Genomic DNA, 15,224 nt, shown 5'->3' on the forward strand with positions numbered 1-15,224 from the left:
CAAATGACCGAAGTCCTCGCGTACTATCACACAGAGGCGCGATTCTTGTACCAGTACGATGAATCAGACCCCACTGGCGGTCTATAGTCCCGTTGGGATAAACCACAACGTCTTCTTGAGCACACAGCAGCTCATCGCGCACTGGCTGTCCTTCGCCGTCCTCTGGTACATGTACATACCCCTCTCCCGTCTAACCAACCATGTCACCATGCCCCGAGCAGCTGAGAGCATCCAATCCTGACGAGATGTCGACCCATATCCTGGACACCGCGAACGTTACCCTCCCGACCAGCCTTGAAAACAACACAGTGCACTCACCACACAGAAGAACAACGACACTGTCCAAATCAGAACCCACCTCCCAACACGAGCGGGCAGCCAGGTTCGACGAGCTCACATAGCAACTAAGGCTGTGCGGGACGACCTTCGGCTACACCCGACACAGACGCCTATAGTCCGGCCGTTACCGCCCCGGACCATATGATCTGAATGATCCACACGATACAACAGCGAACTGCGAGCCTCAAAAACGGAAGAACCTTCACGAACTATTGACACTGTACAACCGCTAAAAGACTCTGCGCGCCATATTAGACCACTGATAAGAACGTCGAAGTCTCAATAAGGTAGCCAAAACGCCACAACGAACATACAATCACACGAGAGAACCAAGTCCTGCGAAACTAGGATAGATCGCGCAAGCTGAACAACAAATGCGCCCCCGGGAGGGCTCGACGTTGTCGAGTCCTGTGCAGACCTTCTCGTGGTCCGGGGGGTAAGTAGCCTCTTAGGAGGTGAAACGAACTGCACTATAACGACCTCTGGTGGACACCAGATCAGAGGCCGCGGGCTGGAAGACTGTTCCGCAACAGTTGTCTAAACTGGCCCGAACGCTAGTCAGGAGTAGTCCAAACTAGACGAACCTCCAGAGAATCCACCGGATCTCTGAGGATGAGAAGGAACACAACATAGCTACCATACTGTCCAGTACAGAGAGTCAACGTCCAGCGGCGCGGCAGTAGCTGAGGAAGAATGGAAAGAGCCGTGTTGATATATCATAGTATGCGAAGAAAGCTGGCCACCCTACACAACGGAGGTGCACCCCACAGGGGCCACCCATGATCCCACAAAACAACCCCTGCTCGACGCCGAGCATAACAACGGCGACGCCCAACGTAACTACGGAGGCGGTGTATTAGACGCCGGTAACCGGCCCGTATCCCGAGACTACCGACAAGACGGCGATATTAGTATCACGCGTTGGAATAGCCGGACCAACCGACCCGACCCGTGGGCTGAACCAAGCAGCAGTCGCGTCACCATAGAACAACCGGGAGCCGACAAGGAACACAACCACGGGATTCAGCAACCGGAACACGTGATCGTAACCGCGACTGTGATCAATCCGCGTCGAAGCGACAGCCCTACATAACAATCTTATAAAGGACAGGAGCAGGACGGCGAGTAGACAACCCAAAATGCCCCAAGCTATGCCCGTATGCTGCCCAATTATGTCCTCCCCTCACTCAACATAGGCATAATAAAGACATAAACGCCCGTACGTCACGTCACGTTACGACGGAGTCTGAAGATATAACTCAGGACGAACCACCAGAGAAAGACGCGCAACGCTTGTACAATGTTCCTCACCTTCTCAGCTGGCAAGAAGAAGCCAATAGCCCCCTCAGGAAAGGCCTTGAAGCCTCCTAATGGTATGACTCCTGCTGCGTCCATCAGGAAAAACACTTCTAACTTCAGCAGTCTTGAATGAAGAACACCTGATCTTATTCAATCTTTCACAACTTGTGTTCCTCAATTAAGTGCACCATGTGCATGAAGACTGCTGAAGTTAATTATAGTACCTTTGAGAAATTTGTCTTGTGCCCAAGTTGGAAGATATGCAACTTTAGTTCTGCAGATTAAGACACATAAGTACACATTAGTTGGAAAATGACCTCTTAACTAGAAAATATGCATGATGAGATGTCAGATTGCTCAATATGAAGACTTCACCAAGATTTCACCTGACAAGTTAACACATACTATATCTGGCAACAGTAATGGGGTACAAATAAAGATTATTTGTTTTTCCCTGTGATTATGAGTATATTACCCTACTTACAACAGATGCTGTGGTCAAAGTCATATTGTCAGGGATTTGGACATATTTGACCTGTTAAGGTTGAGAGACAGCAAAAGAACACTTAAGCATGCAAAGTGAGACAAGAAGCCTGCCCTTGAGCAAATTATGAGTCTACACAAGGTCTGCAAGGCAACAGATAGTGCCAAGAAGAAATGAGGCCAGTCTGAGAGCCCAGGGATGCACAGGGGCTGGGCTAACAGGGGGCAGCAATTGCAGATTTCTCTAAGTCCAGAAAGATAGTCAATATAGGTTATTGTAGAAGGGAACAAGCACAGGGACCTATGGTGTAGTGGTCACAAGTTTGTGCTGAGAGTGTGGGAAATTAGTTTAGCAGGTCAGGGGTTCAATTCTGGGAAATGGCAGATTATTTTGGGCGACATTTTTGCATCTGGGATGCCTGTTATGACAGCATATGCACAAACACAGCAGAATCATGAGAGAAGTCACCCCAGTAATGATGAAAAAACATCATTCTTGCTTGGAATGAGTGTTTACTTTGGTTACTTAATGGAACTTAAGTAAGACAATTTAAGAAATCGACTTACCTTAAGGCTCTTGTGGCACATAGTGACACATAATGTCACTTTTGGCTCTCCACAAGACCACTTAAGACACAAACGTTTTTCCTGATGTCCCACATTAGACACTGAACAGACCCAAACAAGACCGACGTATACGTACGCACCGACCCAACCCTCCCAGCTACGCCGTAGCTGTCGACATCACAGTCGACGAGGAGCCCGAGGTAGACAAGGAGAATGGCACAGAGACGTGGATAGTGGACAAGGAGCCAGAGAGATCACTCGCGCGAGGCCACATCCTGACCATGTGGCGGGACGATCACGTGATAGGATCTGGTCGTATCTCCAAAGTGGACGGTCTCTCCCGCCACTGGGTCACGTTCCGCCTCGCCGGGGCACGTGACGGGCTGCGGGTCCGAGTCCCCGTGCCCTGGGCCGGCCTCAGCGGGTACGCATCGCACACTCACACGTCACAATACCACATGCTCTCGCCGATCCCCGAGCCCCACGTGCTATTCAAAGACACCCCGCCCTTCGCAGATCCGGAGTCCAACCCGTACCAATTCGAACTTACGTGCGGGAAGGAGATCAGGCTACGTGCCAAACTGGAAGCGTCAACACACAGGGAGGAGCCGATGGAGGAACCCGTACAGAACTAAACATGACACGCATCCCTCCCAATCCACACGTACTAGACCACGCCGCTCTGTAAACAAATCTAGAGACCAAATGACCCAATATGCCCAATGCCGCATCACTGATTGGGGAAGATAATGCATAGACCAATACGAGAATCGGCCCACCATAAGGAGATTGTCGCCTAGCACGGTGCGCCCTGACCGCGCCCGCATCCCCATTTAGCGAACGGAGCGACCGTGCCGAGCCCAAACAAGGGTAACGGAGTTGCTGTGCGAACAGTAAGCGCTGACAGGCGCTCACCGACCGTCCATCGCCCCAGCCTCTGTAACATACCCTCAAGACAGTCTGCTCCCTACCTCGGACCGCGTCCAATAAGGCGAGCAGAGGCAACCACCGAAATACAACCCACTACATGGAGACGGTGCGAGACGGCGGGAAGGCAAAAGCGGGCGCGATGCGCCCCATACTTGTGCGTCGTATAATCAAATGACTGACACTAGGAACGATCCTAACGACACGATGTACGAGAGTGTCAAGCAGCGATAGCGTCCCGGCCAACCATCACAGAGAAGAAGCAGACACGAACCCTGACGGAACCCAGGCTGTCCAGCGACAATATAACGGACACCATGAGCCCGAGCGAGCGTCGACAGAACTCAATCCACCGCCGCACTGGAAGAGGAATACTGCACGACGCGAGGCCGTAATCCTACCCAATAGGTGACCGATGGCCTCACAAACAACGCGAGGCTAACGTTTTCGGGCCTCATGAAAGGTGAAATGAAAATTCACTGCCCAAAGGTACGGGACGAACGACAGCGAAGGCAGGCTGAAGCGACCCAGCTGACAACCAGCGTCCACGATGACCCGGAAACGCGTAACGAAAGGCTCCATAAATACGAGACGAACGACGCACGAACCCCTCGCCCAACCAGCAGTACTTAGCCGCACCCTAGCATCAGGAAAAACGTTCGTGTCTTAAGTGGTCTTGTGGAGAGCCAAAAGTGACATTATGTATCACTATGTGCCACAAGAGCCTTAAGGTAAGTCGATTTCTTAAATTGTCTTACTTAAGTTCCATTAAGTAACCAAAGTAAACACTCATTCCAAGCAAGAATGATGTTTTTTCATCATTACTGGGGTGACTTCTCTCATGATTCTGCTGTGTTTGTGCATATGCTGTCATAACAGGCATCCCAGATGCAAAAATGTCGCCCAAAATAATCTGCCATTTCCCAGAATTGAACCCCTGACCTGCTAACCTAATTTCCCACACTCTCAGCACAAACTTGTGACCACTACACCATAGGTCCCTGTGCTTCTTCCCTTCTACAATAACCTATATTGACTATCTTTCTGGACTTAGAGAAATCTGCAATTGCTGCCCCCTGTTAGCCCAGCCCCTGTGCATCCCTGGGCTCTCAGACTGGCCTCATTTCTTCTTGGCACTATCTGTTGCCTTGCAGACCTTGTGTAGACTCATAATTTGCTCAAGGGCAGGCTTCTTGTCTCACTTTGCATGCTTAAGTGTTCTTTTGCTGTCTCTCAACCTTAACAGGTCAAATATGTCCAAATCCCTGACAATATGACTTTGACCACAGCATCTGTTGTAAGTAGGGTAATATACTCATAATCACAGGGAAAAACAAATAATCTTTATTTGTACCCCATTACTGTTGCCAGATATAGTAGGTGTTAACTTGTCAGGTGAAATCTTGGTGAAGTCTTCATATTGAGCAATCTGACATCTCATCATGCATATTTTCTAGTTAAGAGGTCATTTTCCAACTAATGTGTACTTATGTGTCTTAATCTGCAGAACTAAAGTTGCATATCTTCCAACTTGGGCACAAGACAAATTTCTCAAAGGTACTATAATTAACTTCAGCAGTCTTCATGCACATGGTGCACTTAATTGAGGAACACAAGTTGTGAAAGATTGAATAAGATCAGGTGTTCTTCATTCAAGACTGCTGAAGTTAGAAGTGTTTTTCCTGATGTAGCACGCTCAGCCTCTGTCAGTAAAGCACCCCGCCTCCTGTCTCAATCTCCGCTATGTCCTCTACCACTGTCAACTACGAATCCACTCCGATCCAGCCCGACTTCCAAGGAACTCCCTTGAACGCGAGCAATACCGGCGCGCCAGGAAGCGGTGAAAGAGCCGCCTCGCCCACGTACGCGCAGATCGCAGCGCGAACGCTGTCCCCGAAGATGAGCGGCAACTCCACGTACGTTGTACTGCAATGCCCACCGCCAACAGTACCAAAGCTAATGCACTGGCAGCGCTGCTGATGAAACAGGCCCTGCCGCGCCTCCTCCGACGCCACAGTCTGAGGAAAGCCCGCTCGCGGCTCCCTTCACTCGTGCGTAACAGCTCGATAAGACTGAAGCGCACTAATGACGCCGTGGATACCCCCAGAACGCGAGACCGCTCCTAACGAGGACGACGACCTGGGATGGACCACGGTCGCGACACCGAAGAAATCGAAGAAGTCAAAGACCAAGAAGAACAAAGGGAAAGGAAAGGAGACCGCCCCAGCGACGCCGATGATCGTCCAAGCCCCAGAGCCTCCCGCACCCGATGCCTCGCCAAAGAGCGTGGAACCGAGGAAGCGCAGGCGCGTGGACGAAGACTACGGAGTCGACGAACGATCCAGCGTGAGACGTCAGGAGGCTCCCCGTAACCTCTCTCTTGCGTCAAAGTCGCCCATCCTCTTCACACAGAGCTCTCCGTCCCCCTCGTACCTAGCGTCTACTGACCCCGGTGATAACGAGGCTCTTAACGGCGCGGACAACATGAGCATCGACCTTGAAGTGGAGCCGGGCTCCATCTTCGGCCAGCCGGACTTCACTCACCACACGACGGCCAGCTGGAACGGGTCACAGAGCAACAGGTTCGAACACCTTGAACCTGACGCGCCTGGGCCGAGCAACAAGCGGGACGGAGGTCGCAGGAGCGATGCCGCTCGCAGTGAACGCATACCCTCGTCAGGTATGACCAAACTCTGTGACCTGCGACCTAAAAATGACGAATATCACCCACAGACAAATCCCCCATCCCGTCGCGACAGCCATCCTTCTCTATAACACCGCCGCAGACTCCTAGGCAGTCGCGCGGTAATCGCGCTCGGACGGCGACGCCGGCCGCACCGTCACGCATACCAACCAGATCGTTCAAGAAACGTAACGTAGACAGGTCCCCAACCCCGTCCTCCTCACGCGCGCAGAAGTCCTCCAGCGACGTTGAGATGCTGTTGAGCGATGGCGAGTCTGCCCGCTCCTCCTCTACGGCTCGGAGCGCTACTCCCCCTCCCCCTCGTCGCCCGCAGCAGCGCCGTGGCGGACGCGGACGCTACTCCGTCGCTGCCATAGGCAACCCGCCCTTCCAGCCCTCTCCGTCCCCCGAGCCAACCCCCTACGATATCATCAGAGCCGATCCTGACATCATCATCACCCCGGAGGGCTCTATGAAGAAGGTGCAGGGCGACTGCATCGACTGGAAGAAAACAGGCATGGACCCTGGTCAGGCGAAGGCGTGGAACGACTACGGGAGAAAACGGCCGCTGATCGTCGCACAGTTCGCAGAACACGGTACAGGAGAGGCAGGGGTCGATGAACGCGTCTCCTTCCTTCACAACCTCACTGCCCGCCTCTCATCCAACGACGACGTCCTCGTCACCCCTGCGCACGGACCACTGGAGGCACGAACACAGCGTGTCGGCGTCTTCTCGCCCGCCAACCGGGAGCCTGTCTGGTACAGCATCGAGGGCCTCAGCGAAGAATGGTGCATTGCCTTCGTACGCGCCGCTTGGCTCCACACTGCCGGCCACACTCTGAACTTCGCCCTCTGGGGGAACTCGATCCCATCCCTCTGCGCCGCCTTCCGCTACACCTTCCGCTTCCGCGCTAAGTCCAAAGAGCAGTACATCGCAATCGTACGCCGCGCACTCCTCAGCGACGCCGTCAAGAAGGTCGTCCTGGAGGTCCTTCTGAGGGACATCGAGAGAGGTGGACGCTGGAAACGATCGCTGCGCGACGACGCGTTTGGTGAGGTCCTAGACTCTGTTGACGTCCAGGTTATCTCCTGCCGCGTCTCCGAACATACCTCTGAGCCAGTCGCCTTCATCTACATTACTCCCCCTACCGCTGACTGGAACGACTGGACTCGCTTCCGCGACGCGATCCAGAACTATGGATTTGGATCGCCGGCGGCCGGGCACCCTATCGCCTTCAAAGGTCGCGTGTACTGCACCTTCTGCCACTCTCTAGGACATCCCTGTGGACACTGCCCGGCCAAGAAATTCTTCTTCCCGCCGGAGACGACCCAACCGCAGCACCAGCAGCCGTCGACGAGCACGGGCCGAGGCGGGAATCGTGGCGGCCGTGGGCGTGGTGCTGGCCGAGGCCGCGGCGGCGCGAGGCGAGGCCTCTAACGTCAAAACCCCCGACCTGGCAGTAGCCGACTGCGACGGCCTCTGAATGCTGCTTGAGTATCTGTGTACTACTGTTCTTGCCTGTACTATTACATCCGCGCTCATCGTCGTGCTATAAAAAGAGTTGTACTACTCGAGATCCGAGTCCTCCAAGCAGCAAGCACTAACGACAATGTGTGCAACGCAGGAACGCCCTCTATGTCGAGGAACACACGCCTAACGACTAGCCCACACTTACTGACCGCTCACGCGGGACAGGAAAGCTGTCGTGTGTGCCAACCCCGACGCACCCTCACAAAACAGGGGCACTACCTAGACTTGCCCCGCCGAGAGGCTTAAGCTACGTTCTCAGTACGCTGAGGACTAGCATGTCACCTGAGGGGCTCAGGAGCAGCCCCCTCTCGCCGTGGATCGTTGTAGCGGCGAGATCGAATAGCAATGGCGCCACAAGAAACACAACATATAACTACGGACGACTTACTGTCAAACGGCCATCAACCTTCCGGGCGGATAGGAGCTGATATCCCCCCTGCCCATGGAAGCTCCAATGACCCCCCGGCAGGCACGGACGGCAGGGCGACCCTCCGTAACTCACTGAGACCGCTGGAAGCGGAGGGCGGCGTAAACGCACCCAGCACCAACGACGTTGACACGAATAGAAATTCACCGTCAACACGTAGGAAGGGCCGGAACACGAGAGCAACCATGACGGTTGCCTCCCTGAATGTCAACGGGAAAGGACGCCTAGCAGGAAACACAAACAACAAGTGGAATGCCATTAACCACCTACTACGAGAGGAACGGATAGGCATAATGGCGATCCAAGAGTCGCATCTGAATGCCGAACTAACCGACGCGATACATGCACTCTATGGAAGACGAATACACGTCATCAGAGGCGACTCTGACAGAGAGGGTGTCCAAGGAACGGCCTTCGTACTGAACAGAGAACTAGTAGACACATCCTGCATACAAGTGAAGAACGTGATACCGGGCAGAGCTTTCTCTATCACGACCAAGTGGCACAAAGAACACAAGATAACAATCCTTAACGTATACGCACCGAACGATGCTACACGGAACAGAGCCTTCTGGGAATCACTAGCTGAATACTACGACAACCACAGACTGAATCGCCCAGACGTGATCTTGGGAGACTTTAACGTTACAGTAGACACGATCGACCGCTTACCACCTCGAGAAGACAATGTCGGCACAGTAACAGCACTAAGCTCGCTGCTCATGAACCTCCAACTCAAGGACGGCTGGAGGATGTCTGAACCGAACCAACGCGACTACTCCTATCCGCAGAGGGCCGCGGCCTCGAAATCGAGGATCGATCGCATATACGTCACTGACAATATCCTAAAAGCGTCGCAATCATGGTCCATAAAGGCGACAGCAGTCCCGACCGACCATAAGCTAGTCATGGCGAAGATAAGTACCGCCCAGGCCCCCTACGTGGGGAAAGGTAGATGGACGATCCCACTGCATCTGATGAACGATGTCAACTTCCAGCGAGACGCCAAAACGATGGGGAATCGCGCCCTAAAGAAAGCAAAAGGTTGCCTAGAAGACGGCTGCCGTGATGCGCATAACAACCCCCAGCTAATACTCAGCACATACAAGAAAGACATTGTCGCGCTAGCAAGGAATATTATGAAGAAAAAGGCCCCGAAGCTAGACGCAGCTATTAAGAGGCTGAACGAAGACATAAATAGAATACAAAGCCTACCTTCATATACTGAAGACCCTAGCCTGCTAACAGAGGCAGACGTGCTCCTAGACAGAGTTATCCAGCTGGAAAGAAAACGCTATCAACATATCCGCGAAGCGACGACAGCGCGGTACGCTCTGAACGCAGAAGCCATCAGCAAATACTGGTCCAGCATAAACAAGGAGAAGAAACCAAGGGACGTGATATACTCACTGAAAATGCCCGGTACCGAAGCCATGGTAACCAGATCTGACAAAATGGCACAACTTGCACGCGACTACCACGACAGGCTGCAAGAACGCGACGACCTACACTCTGAAGATGCCGCCAGGCCGGAACGTATCCAGAAGGCTGCGGGGAAGCTGGAAACAAGACTAGACGAATATGAGAAACAGACACTGAGCGCATCAATATCTATGGATGATGTGACAGACGCCCTAAAGAAAGCGAAACCTGGGAAAGCGAGCGGGCCCGATGGCATCCCATATGAGTTCTGGAAATCAATGTACGACAACGATGAGACGTCGGAAGACAACGAAGAGGGGTTTAACGGTGCTAACCTGCTCCTCCTAGCGTATAAAGACATAGAGGCTTATGGAGTCGACCCCAAATCCGGCTTTGCCAACGGCTGGATGTGTCCAATCTACAAGAAACATGACAGACGCGATATCAGCAACTATAGGCCAATCACAGTTCTGAACTCAGACTATAAGCTGTACACAAAAGTTCTGGCCTCGCACCTGGCGACAGTGGTCAAAAAGGTAATACACCCGAACCAGGCTGGTTTCATTCCGGGTCGGCGTATAACTGACCAGACGCAGACATGTCGCACCATGGTCGACTACGCTGAAGCTACGGAGGAAAACGGGGTTATAGTGGCATTAGACCAAGAAAAGGCGTATGACAAGATTAAACATGACTACTTATGGATAGTGCTGGACAAAGCCGGCGTACCACGCCAGTTTATTGACCGAGTCAAGAGCCTATATGAGAATGCCACGACCGTCGTGATTATCAACGGGGAATCCAGTACCCCCTTCAAAGTCGTACGCGGTGTAAGACAGGGCGACCCGCTCTCTTGTCTCCTATTTGACCTCGCCATAGAGCCTCTAGCATGTGCGCTCCGCAGCTCTGACTTACATGGCTTTGCCATACCCGGGGTGGCCGAGCGGCTCATTACGACGCTGTTTGCGGATGACACGTCAACGTTCCTGTCCAGACAGGACAGGTGGACCGACCTCTGGTCCATTCTCTCCGAATGGTGTGAAGCTGCGGGTGCCCGCTTCAATACTGGAAAGACTGAAGTGATACCGATTGGGACAACAGAATACAGGAAGGAAGTACTACGCACCAGGAAGATAGATCCGTCCTCAGACAATGACGATGACAAGATTCCAGACATGATACACATCGCGAGAGATGGCGAAGCAGTCAGGATACTGGGAGCATGGGTCGGTAACCAGACGGAGAACGCTGCAGTATGGGTGCCGACAATCGAGAAAATACAGAAATTCCTGAATAGATGGGGCTTCTGCAACCCAACACTGACAGGCAAACGACACATCATCCAGATGGGCCCAGGTGGTATGACGCAGTATCTGACCACAGTCCAAGGGATGCCTGAATCAACACGGATAACGCTGACCAAAATAATGAGGACCTTCATATGGGGAAAAGGTAAATCACCGACGATTAGCATGGAAACATTATCCCAGACTAAGAACGAAGGCGGACAAGACATACTGGACATACAGTCACGAAATGAAGCAATAGACCTAATGTGGCTGAAAAGGTATCTCCAACTGGACGACGAGAGACCCCTGTGGGCCTTCGTAATGGATACTATCATTGCACTGAATGTTAGCAAAGCCGCTGGCGCAATACAAAGATCGACCCAACTTAATACATTCCTCCAGAACTGGAGACCCAGGATGGATGGCTCATCCCCACTACCCCCCTATGTGAAGAGCATGCTAAAGACGGCAAAGAAGTATAACGCGAGCTTTGCCGCCATAAAGCTGGATAGAGCCCTGAAGAATCAACTACCAGCCTGGTACCATATAAGCGCATCCAAACAACTGAGACGTCTTGACAACACAGCGCTGAGTAAATGCTTACGTTTGACACACCACGTCGTAACAGTGGCAGATATCGCAAGGACGGCGAGACATGACGCACCTATCGCAACGAATACTGACGGCAGCGAGCCCTCCTGTACATGTGCTGGCTGCGAGAACGATAAGAGGTCCGGATGCAAGGACCCACTGAAGTGCAAGGATGCAGCGGGACGAATACTGCTACTCCTTGAACATAAATGGAACCCCATGATGGACTCCCCGGCGGACAGCTTAACACTCACCAAGAAACGACTTGAAGCCAACACCAAGGCTGTTGAAAAAGGCGATGCCGTAACGTTCAACCCCTCCGTGACTGAACGCGGGGGGATAACGGAGGCCTTCCGTGTATTTGTCGACAAAGAGAATATAACAAACCCACCTGCGGTTCGCCCGAGGAGAGGTCTAACGATCGCAGCAGACGCGTGTAAGGCGTACATTCTTGCCAGTTCCGGCCCAAACCCTTCCAGCAGACGAGGGAAACTGAAGCCAGACGGGAATGGACTCCTTGTTATGAGACATGTCACAATCTATAATGACCTAACACGGTTGGAGACGAACCTGGCAAATGATCCACAGACGAGTGGCGAAATATCGGCAGCCTTACGTGCCATGCAAATCGTCCCGAAAGACGTCCCGTTACATTTCATATGTGAATCGAAGACTCTGAGAGTCGTACTGGTTGATGAACTAGAAAGATGGGAAGATACGGACTGGAGAGGAATAAGTAATCGAGATGCTTGGAAAGCACTAACAAACGCACTCAGACAACGCTGTGCGGTGACGACCTTCCGGAAAGCCAAGAGCAAAGCTGAGAAGCAACTGCTAGTAGATGGTCGATCAACAGCACGCCAACTAGCAAGACTGAATACCTTTCTCACCGTAATACCCCAATCGGCGCAATGCTTCGACCTGTCAGGCGTGAAAATGAAATGCCTCACACAACGCCTAGCGTATAGGATGATAAGACTCCGAAATCACACAGTAAGAGCATCCACTGAACGATCCTTAAGTTCGATCATACCTGAGATCCAAGGACAGAATGGGAAGGACGCATCAGCGGAGGAACTGTGGATCAGCCTCAAATCCAAAGACATACGTAAGACAATATCAGACTACATGTGGAAGTGTGTACACAACGCACACAGAGTGGGAAGCTTCTGGGAGAACATCCCAGGTCTTGAAGATCGCGCCAAATGCTCGTACTGCGGGGCGACAGAGTCAATGAAACACATATTAATTGACTGCCAAGCACCTGGACGAGACATAGTATGGGACCTAGCTGGGTCTCTATGGAAGACCAAACAAGCAGAATGGACACGCCCGAGTTATGAAGAAATTCTGGGAGTAGGCCTGCGAGAATGGCGCACAACCAAGAACAAAAGAAGACCATCAGCTGAGAGGCTCTGGAGAATCCTAATCTCGGAATCGACCTACCTGATCTGGTGCCTGAGATGTGAAAGAGCGATAGGACACGAACCAGACCCAGGATGGACACACTCAGAGAAAGAAATCGCCGCAAGATGGACGACGTCACTGAACAGACGACTGCACTTAGATATGACGATGACCCACCATAGATTCGGCAGACAAGCCTTGAAGAAAGATCTGGTCCTTGGGACGTGGAGAGGTACCATATTCGACGAACTCGCTCTTCCGGACGACTGGACGAGAACAGATAAGGTTTTAGTGGGTATTGCGCCCTTCGTAAGCGACGCTAGAGGCGAAGGGTGACTGAGTCCCACACTGGCAGCGACAGCCGTGCTTAAACTGCATTTTCATCCTTGGACGCATTAGCGGGGGAACCCGCTGGCTGGCTGAACCAATGGGGTTAACCAATTGTTAATTGCCATAATTCATTAAGAGCCTTCCAAAATAAAAAAAAATAAAAAACAACAAATGCGTAACAGACAGTAACGAACGATGAGCTAAAAAGTAAATGAACATGGTGTTAAGCTCGTACCACAGCCGAACAGCGATAAACCTAAGAATACCAATGCAAATAACAAGCAATCGACCGCACCATCTAAGACAAGTCCTTCTCGGCTCCCCGCACAGCGGCCTCGCGGACACCAGTTATCTCCTGCGCACGCATGAGGCGTTCGGAGGTGCCTCCCACCTGCCCCGAACACCCACCCCGCATCTACGGGCAACACTCCTCCTCACGCCTAAGCCCTATCAACTTGGCGGTACGGGCTAGAAGAGCGCCTGCATCGTCCAAAGAGAACGACCTTCGTGGCGGAATGGACGCCTCTGGCGGAATTGGAGGGGTAGATGATCGAGTTGGAATAAGCTGGGGAATGACTACGAGCCCCGAGGTGGGCTCGAGTGGAATAGCGTCCAACCAAAGATCCGGACAGACGTGGCGGCGAAAGTACGTTCCCACCCGAAATCTTGCGGTATGGTGCGGTACCAACAGCAAACAGTCCTCCCCAAGGTCTCCGCGTACGTGGAAAAGGACCCAGTCCCCGTTCACCGCAACCACCGTCTCGATCATCCCGTAGAATGACGGCCCACGTCCCCCTAGGATCACCACCGCAATGGCGAAACCCAGCTGCAGGCGAACAGCGGGAACATCAACAAGGGCAACAATGGATCCTCCCATCACTCCGCCCTTGGCCGTGGTCAAAAACTCGCCCCGAACGTTGTGATAGGCCAGTGAGTCATCCGATGGCGTTGGGAGTAGACGTGTGACAACTGGCAGAGAGGGGAAGATGGGCATTGCGGTAGGAGTGGGATGCAAATGAGGCTTGAGGACGATGAAAGGCACAAATTCTGAAGCATCACTGCTTCATCAGCCATAGAAATATCACTTGAGAGCGCTTCTGAGTTGACTAGCGGACCGGCAGGATACGCGACGTCAACTCTAGACATCTCGATAGTGCTAGAAACCAATAAAAACCTGGGAATCACGGCCCAGCAATGATCCGATAAACCCCTCCATTCCTGTGGCGCAGGCTAGAGAACATAAGGAGCGGAGGATGACATATCCCTGGTAACGACTAAGGCCCAAGCATGCCACGGCTGTAATGACAGTAAGATGAGAGGATAGCAGACGCGCTTAAACTGGAATGTCTAGAACTTATCTGCACCTCTTCGAGAATCCCGCAATGGAACCCGTAATGCCCGCAGGAAATAGTCAATCCTTGCGGAACATTCAATGCATATGATCTGAATTGAAGACGCCTACGGTCTACACACACTCGAAGCCCGTCGCGAGAACTGCAAGACAATTAATCCATGCTACGACGTCTACACGTACAGCTCACCGATGATCCTCCTAACCCTATGGAATCAAACATAGACTCCATGAGCCGGAAGGCAAATATCTCATCCACACGCCGACATAGACAAAACGGACGTAACAATGCCGTCGAGTACATACTACAGAATGAGACATCAATGCATCACCAGTAAACAAACTGATCCACACACCGAGCGCAGACGTTCACCCGAGACGAAACCGCCGAGATAGATGCGGCATGCTTGCAGATGCGAACCCAATCGATATCGAATCTGTAAACAATGAACCGTCGATCATCCTGAGCTGCCTAAAAGCTAGCCCACCTCGGATAATTGCCGATATACCTTATAAGCCTGCGACCGTGTCAAGCCTACCCATTGAACACCCCGCACCTGAGCGTCGCACACCGCACC

At 52.4% G+C, this 15,224-nt stretch overlaps 3 protein-coding genes across 3 annotated transcripts; all 3 read left to right on the forward strand.

Annotated features, from left to right (window-relative positions):
* Window positions 1-2,536: 2,536 nt before the first annotated feature.
* C8Q71DRAFT_727147 (uncharacterized protein) lies at window positions 2,537-3,323 on the forward strand (the record flags this gene model as incomplete). Its single annotated transcript, XM_047921832.1, has 2 exons — window positions 2,537-2,661; window positions 2,798-3,323. 2 exons carry the CDS (start codon window positions 2,537-2,539, stop codon window positions 3,321-3,323), a joined length of 651 nt encoding a protein of 216 aa, XP_047774202.1.
* Window positions 3,324-5,358: 2,035 nt separating this feature from the next.
* On the forward strand, window positions 5,359-7,736 carry C8Q71DRAFT_862092 (uncharacterized protein; the record flags this gene model as incomplete). Its single annotated transcript, XM_047927987.1, has 4 exons — window positions 5,359-5,531; window positions 5,587-5,666; window positions 5,723-6,295; window positions 6,349-7,736. The coding sequence occupies 4 exons, from the start codon at window positions 5,359-5,361 to the stop codon at window positions 7,734-7,736; spliced, it is 2,214 nt and encodes a 737-aa protein (XP_047774203.1).
* Window positions 7,737-12,080: 4,344 nt separating this feature from the next.
* On the forward strand, window positions 12,081-13,301 carry C8Q71DRAFT_716116 (uncharacterized protein; the record flags this gene model as incomplete). The annotated part of the gene is made up of 1 exon (XM_047921082.1): window positions 12,081-13,301. The coding sequence occupies one exon, from the start codon at window positions 12,081-12,083 to the stop codon at window positions 13,299-13,301; it is 1,221 nt and encodes a 406-aa protein (XP_047774204.1).
* Between the last annotated feature and the right edge of the window lie 1,923 nt (window positions 13,302-15,224).

Source organism: Rhodofomes roseus (assembly GCF_022264815.1).
Source record: "Rhodofomes roseus strain CIRM-BRFM 1785 chromosome Unknown C8Q71scaffold_28, whole genome shotgun sequence".
In the NCBI taxonomy this organism is placed as follows: Eukaryota; Fungi; Basidiomycota; class Agaricomycetes; order Polyporales; family Fomitopsidaceae; genus Rhodofomes; species Rhodofomes roseus.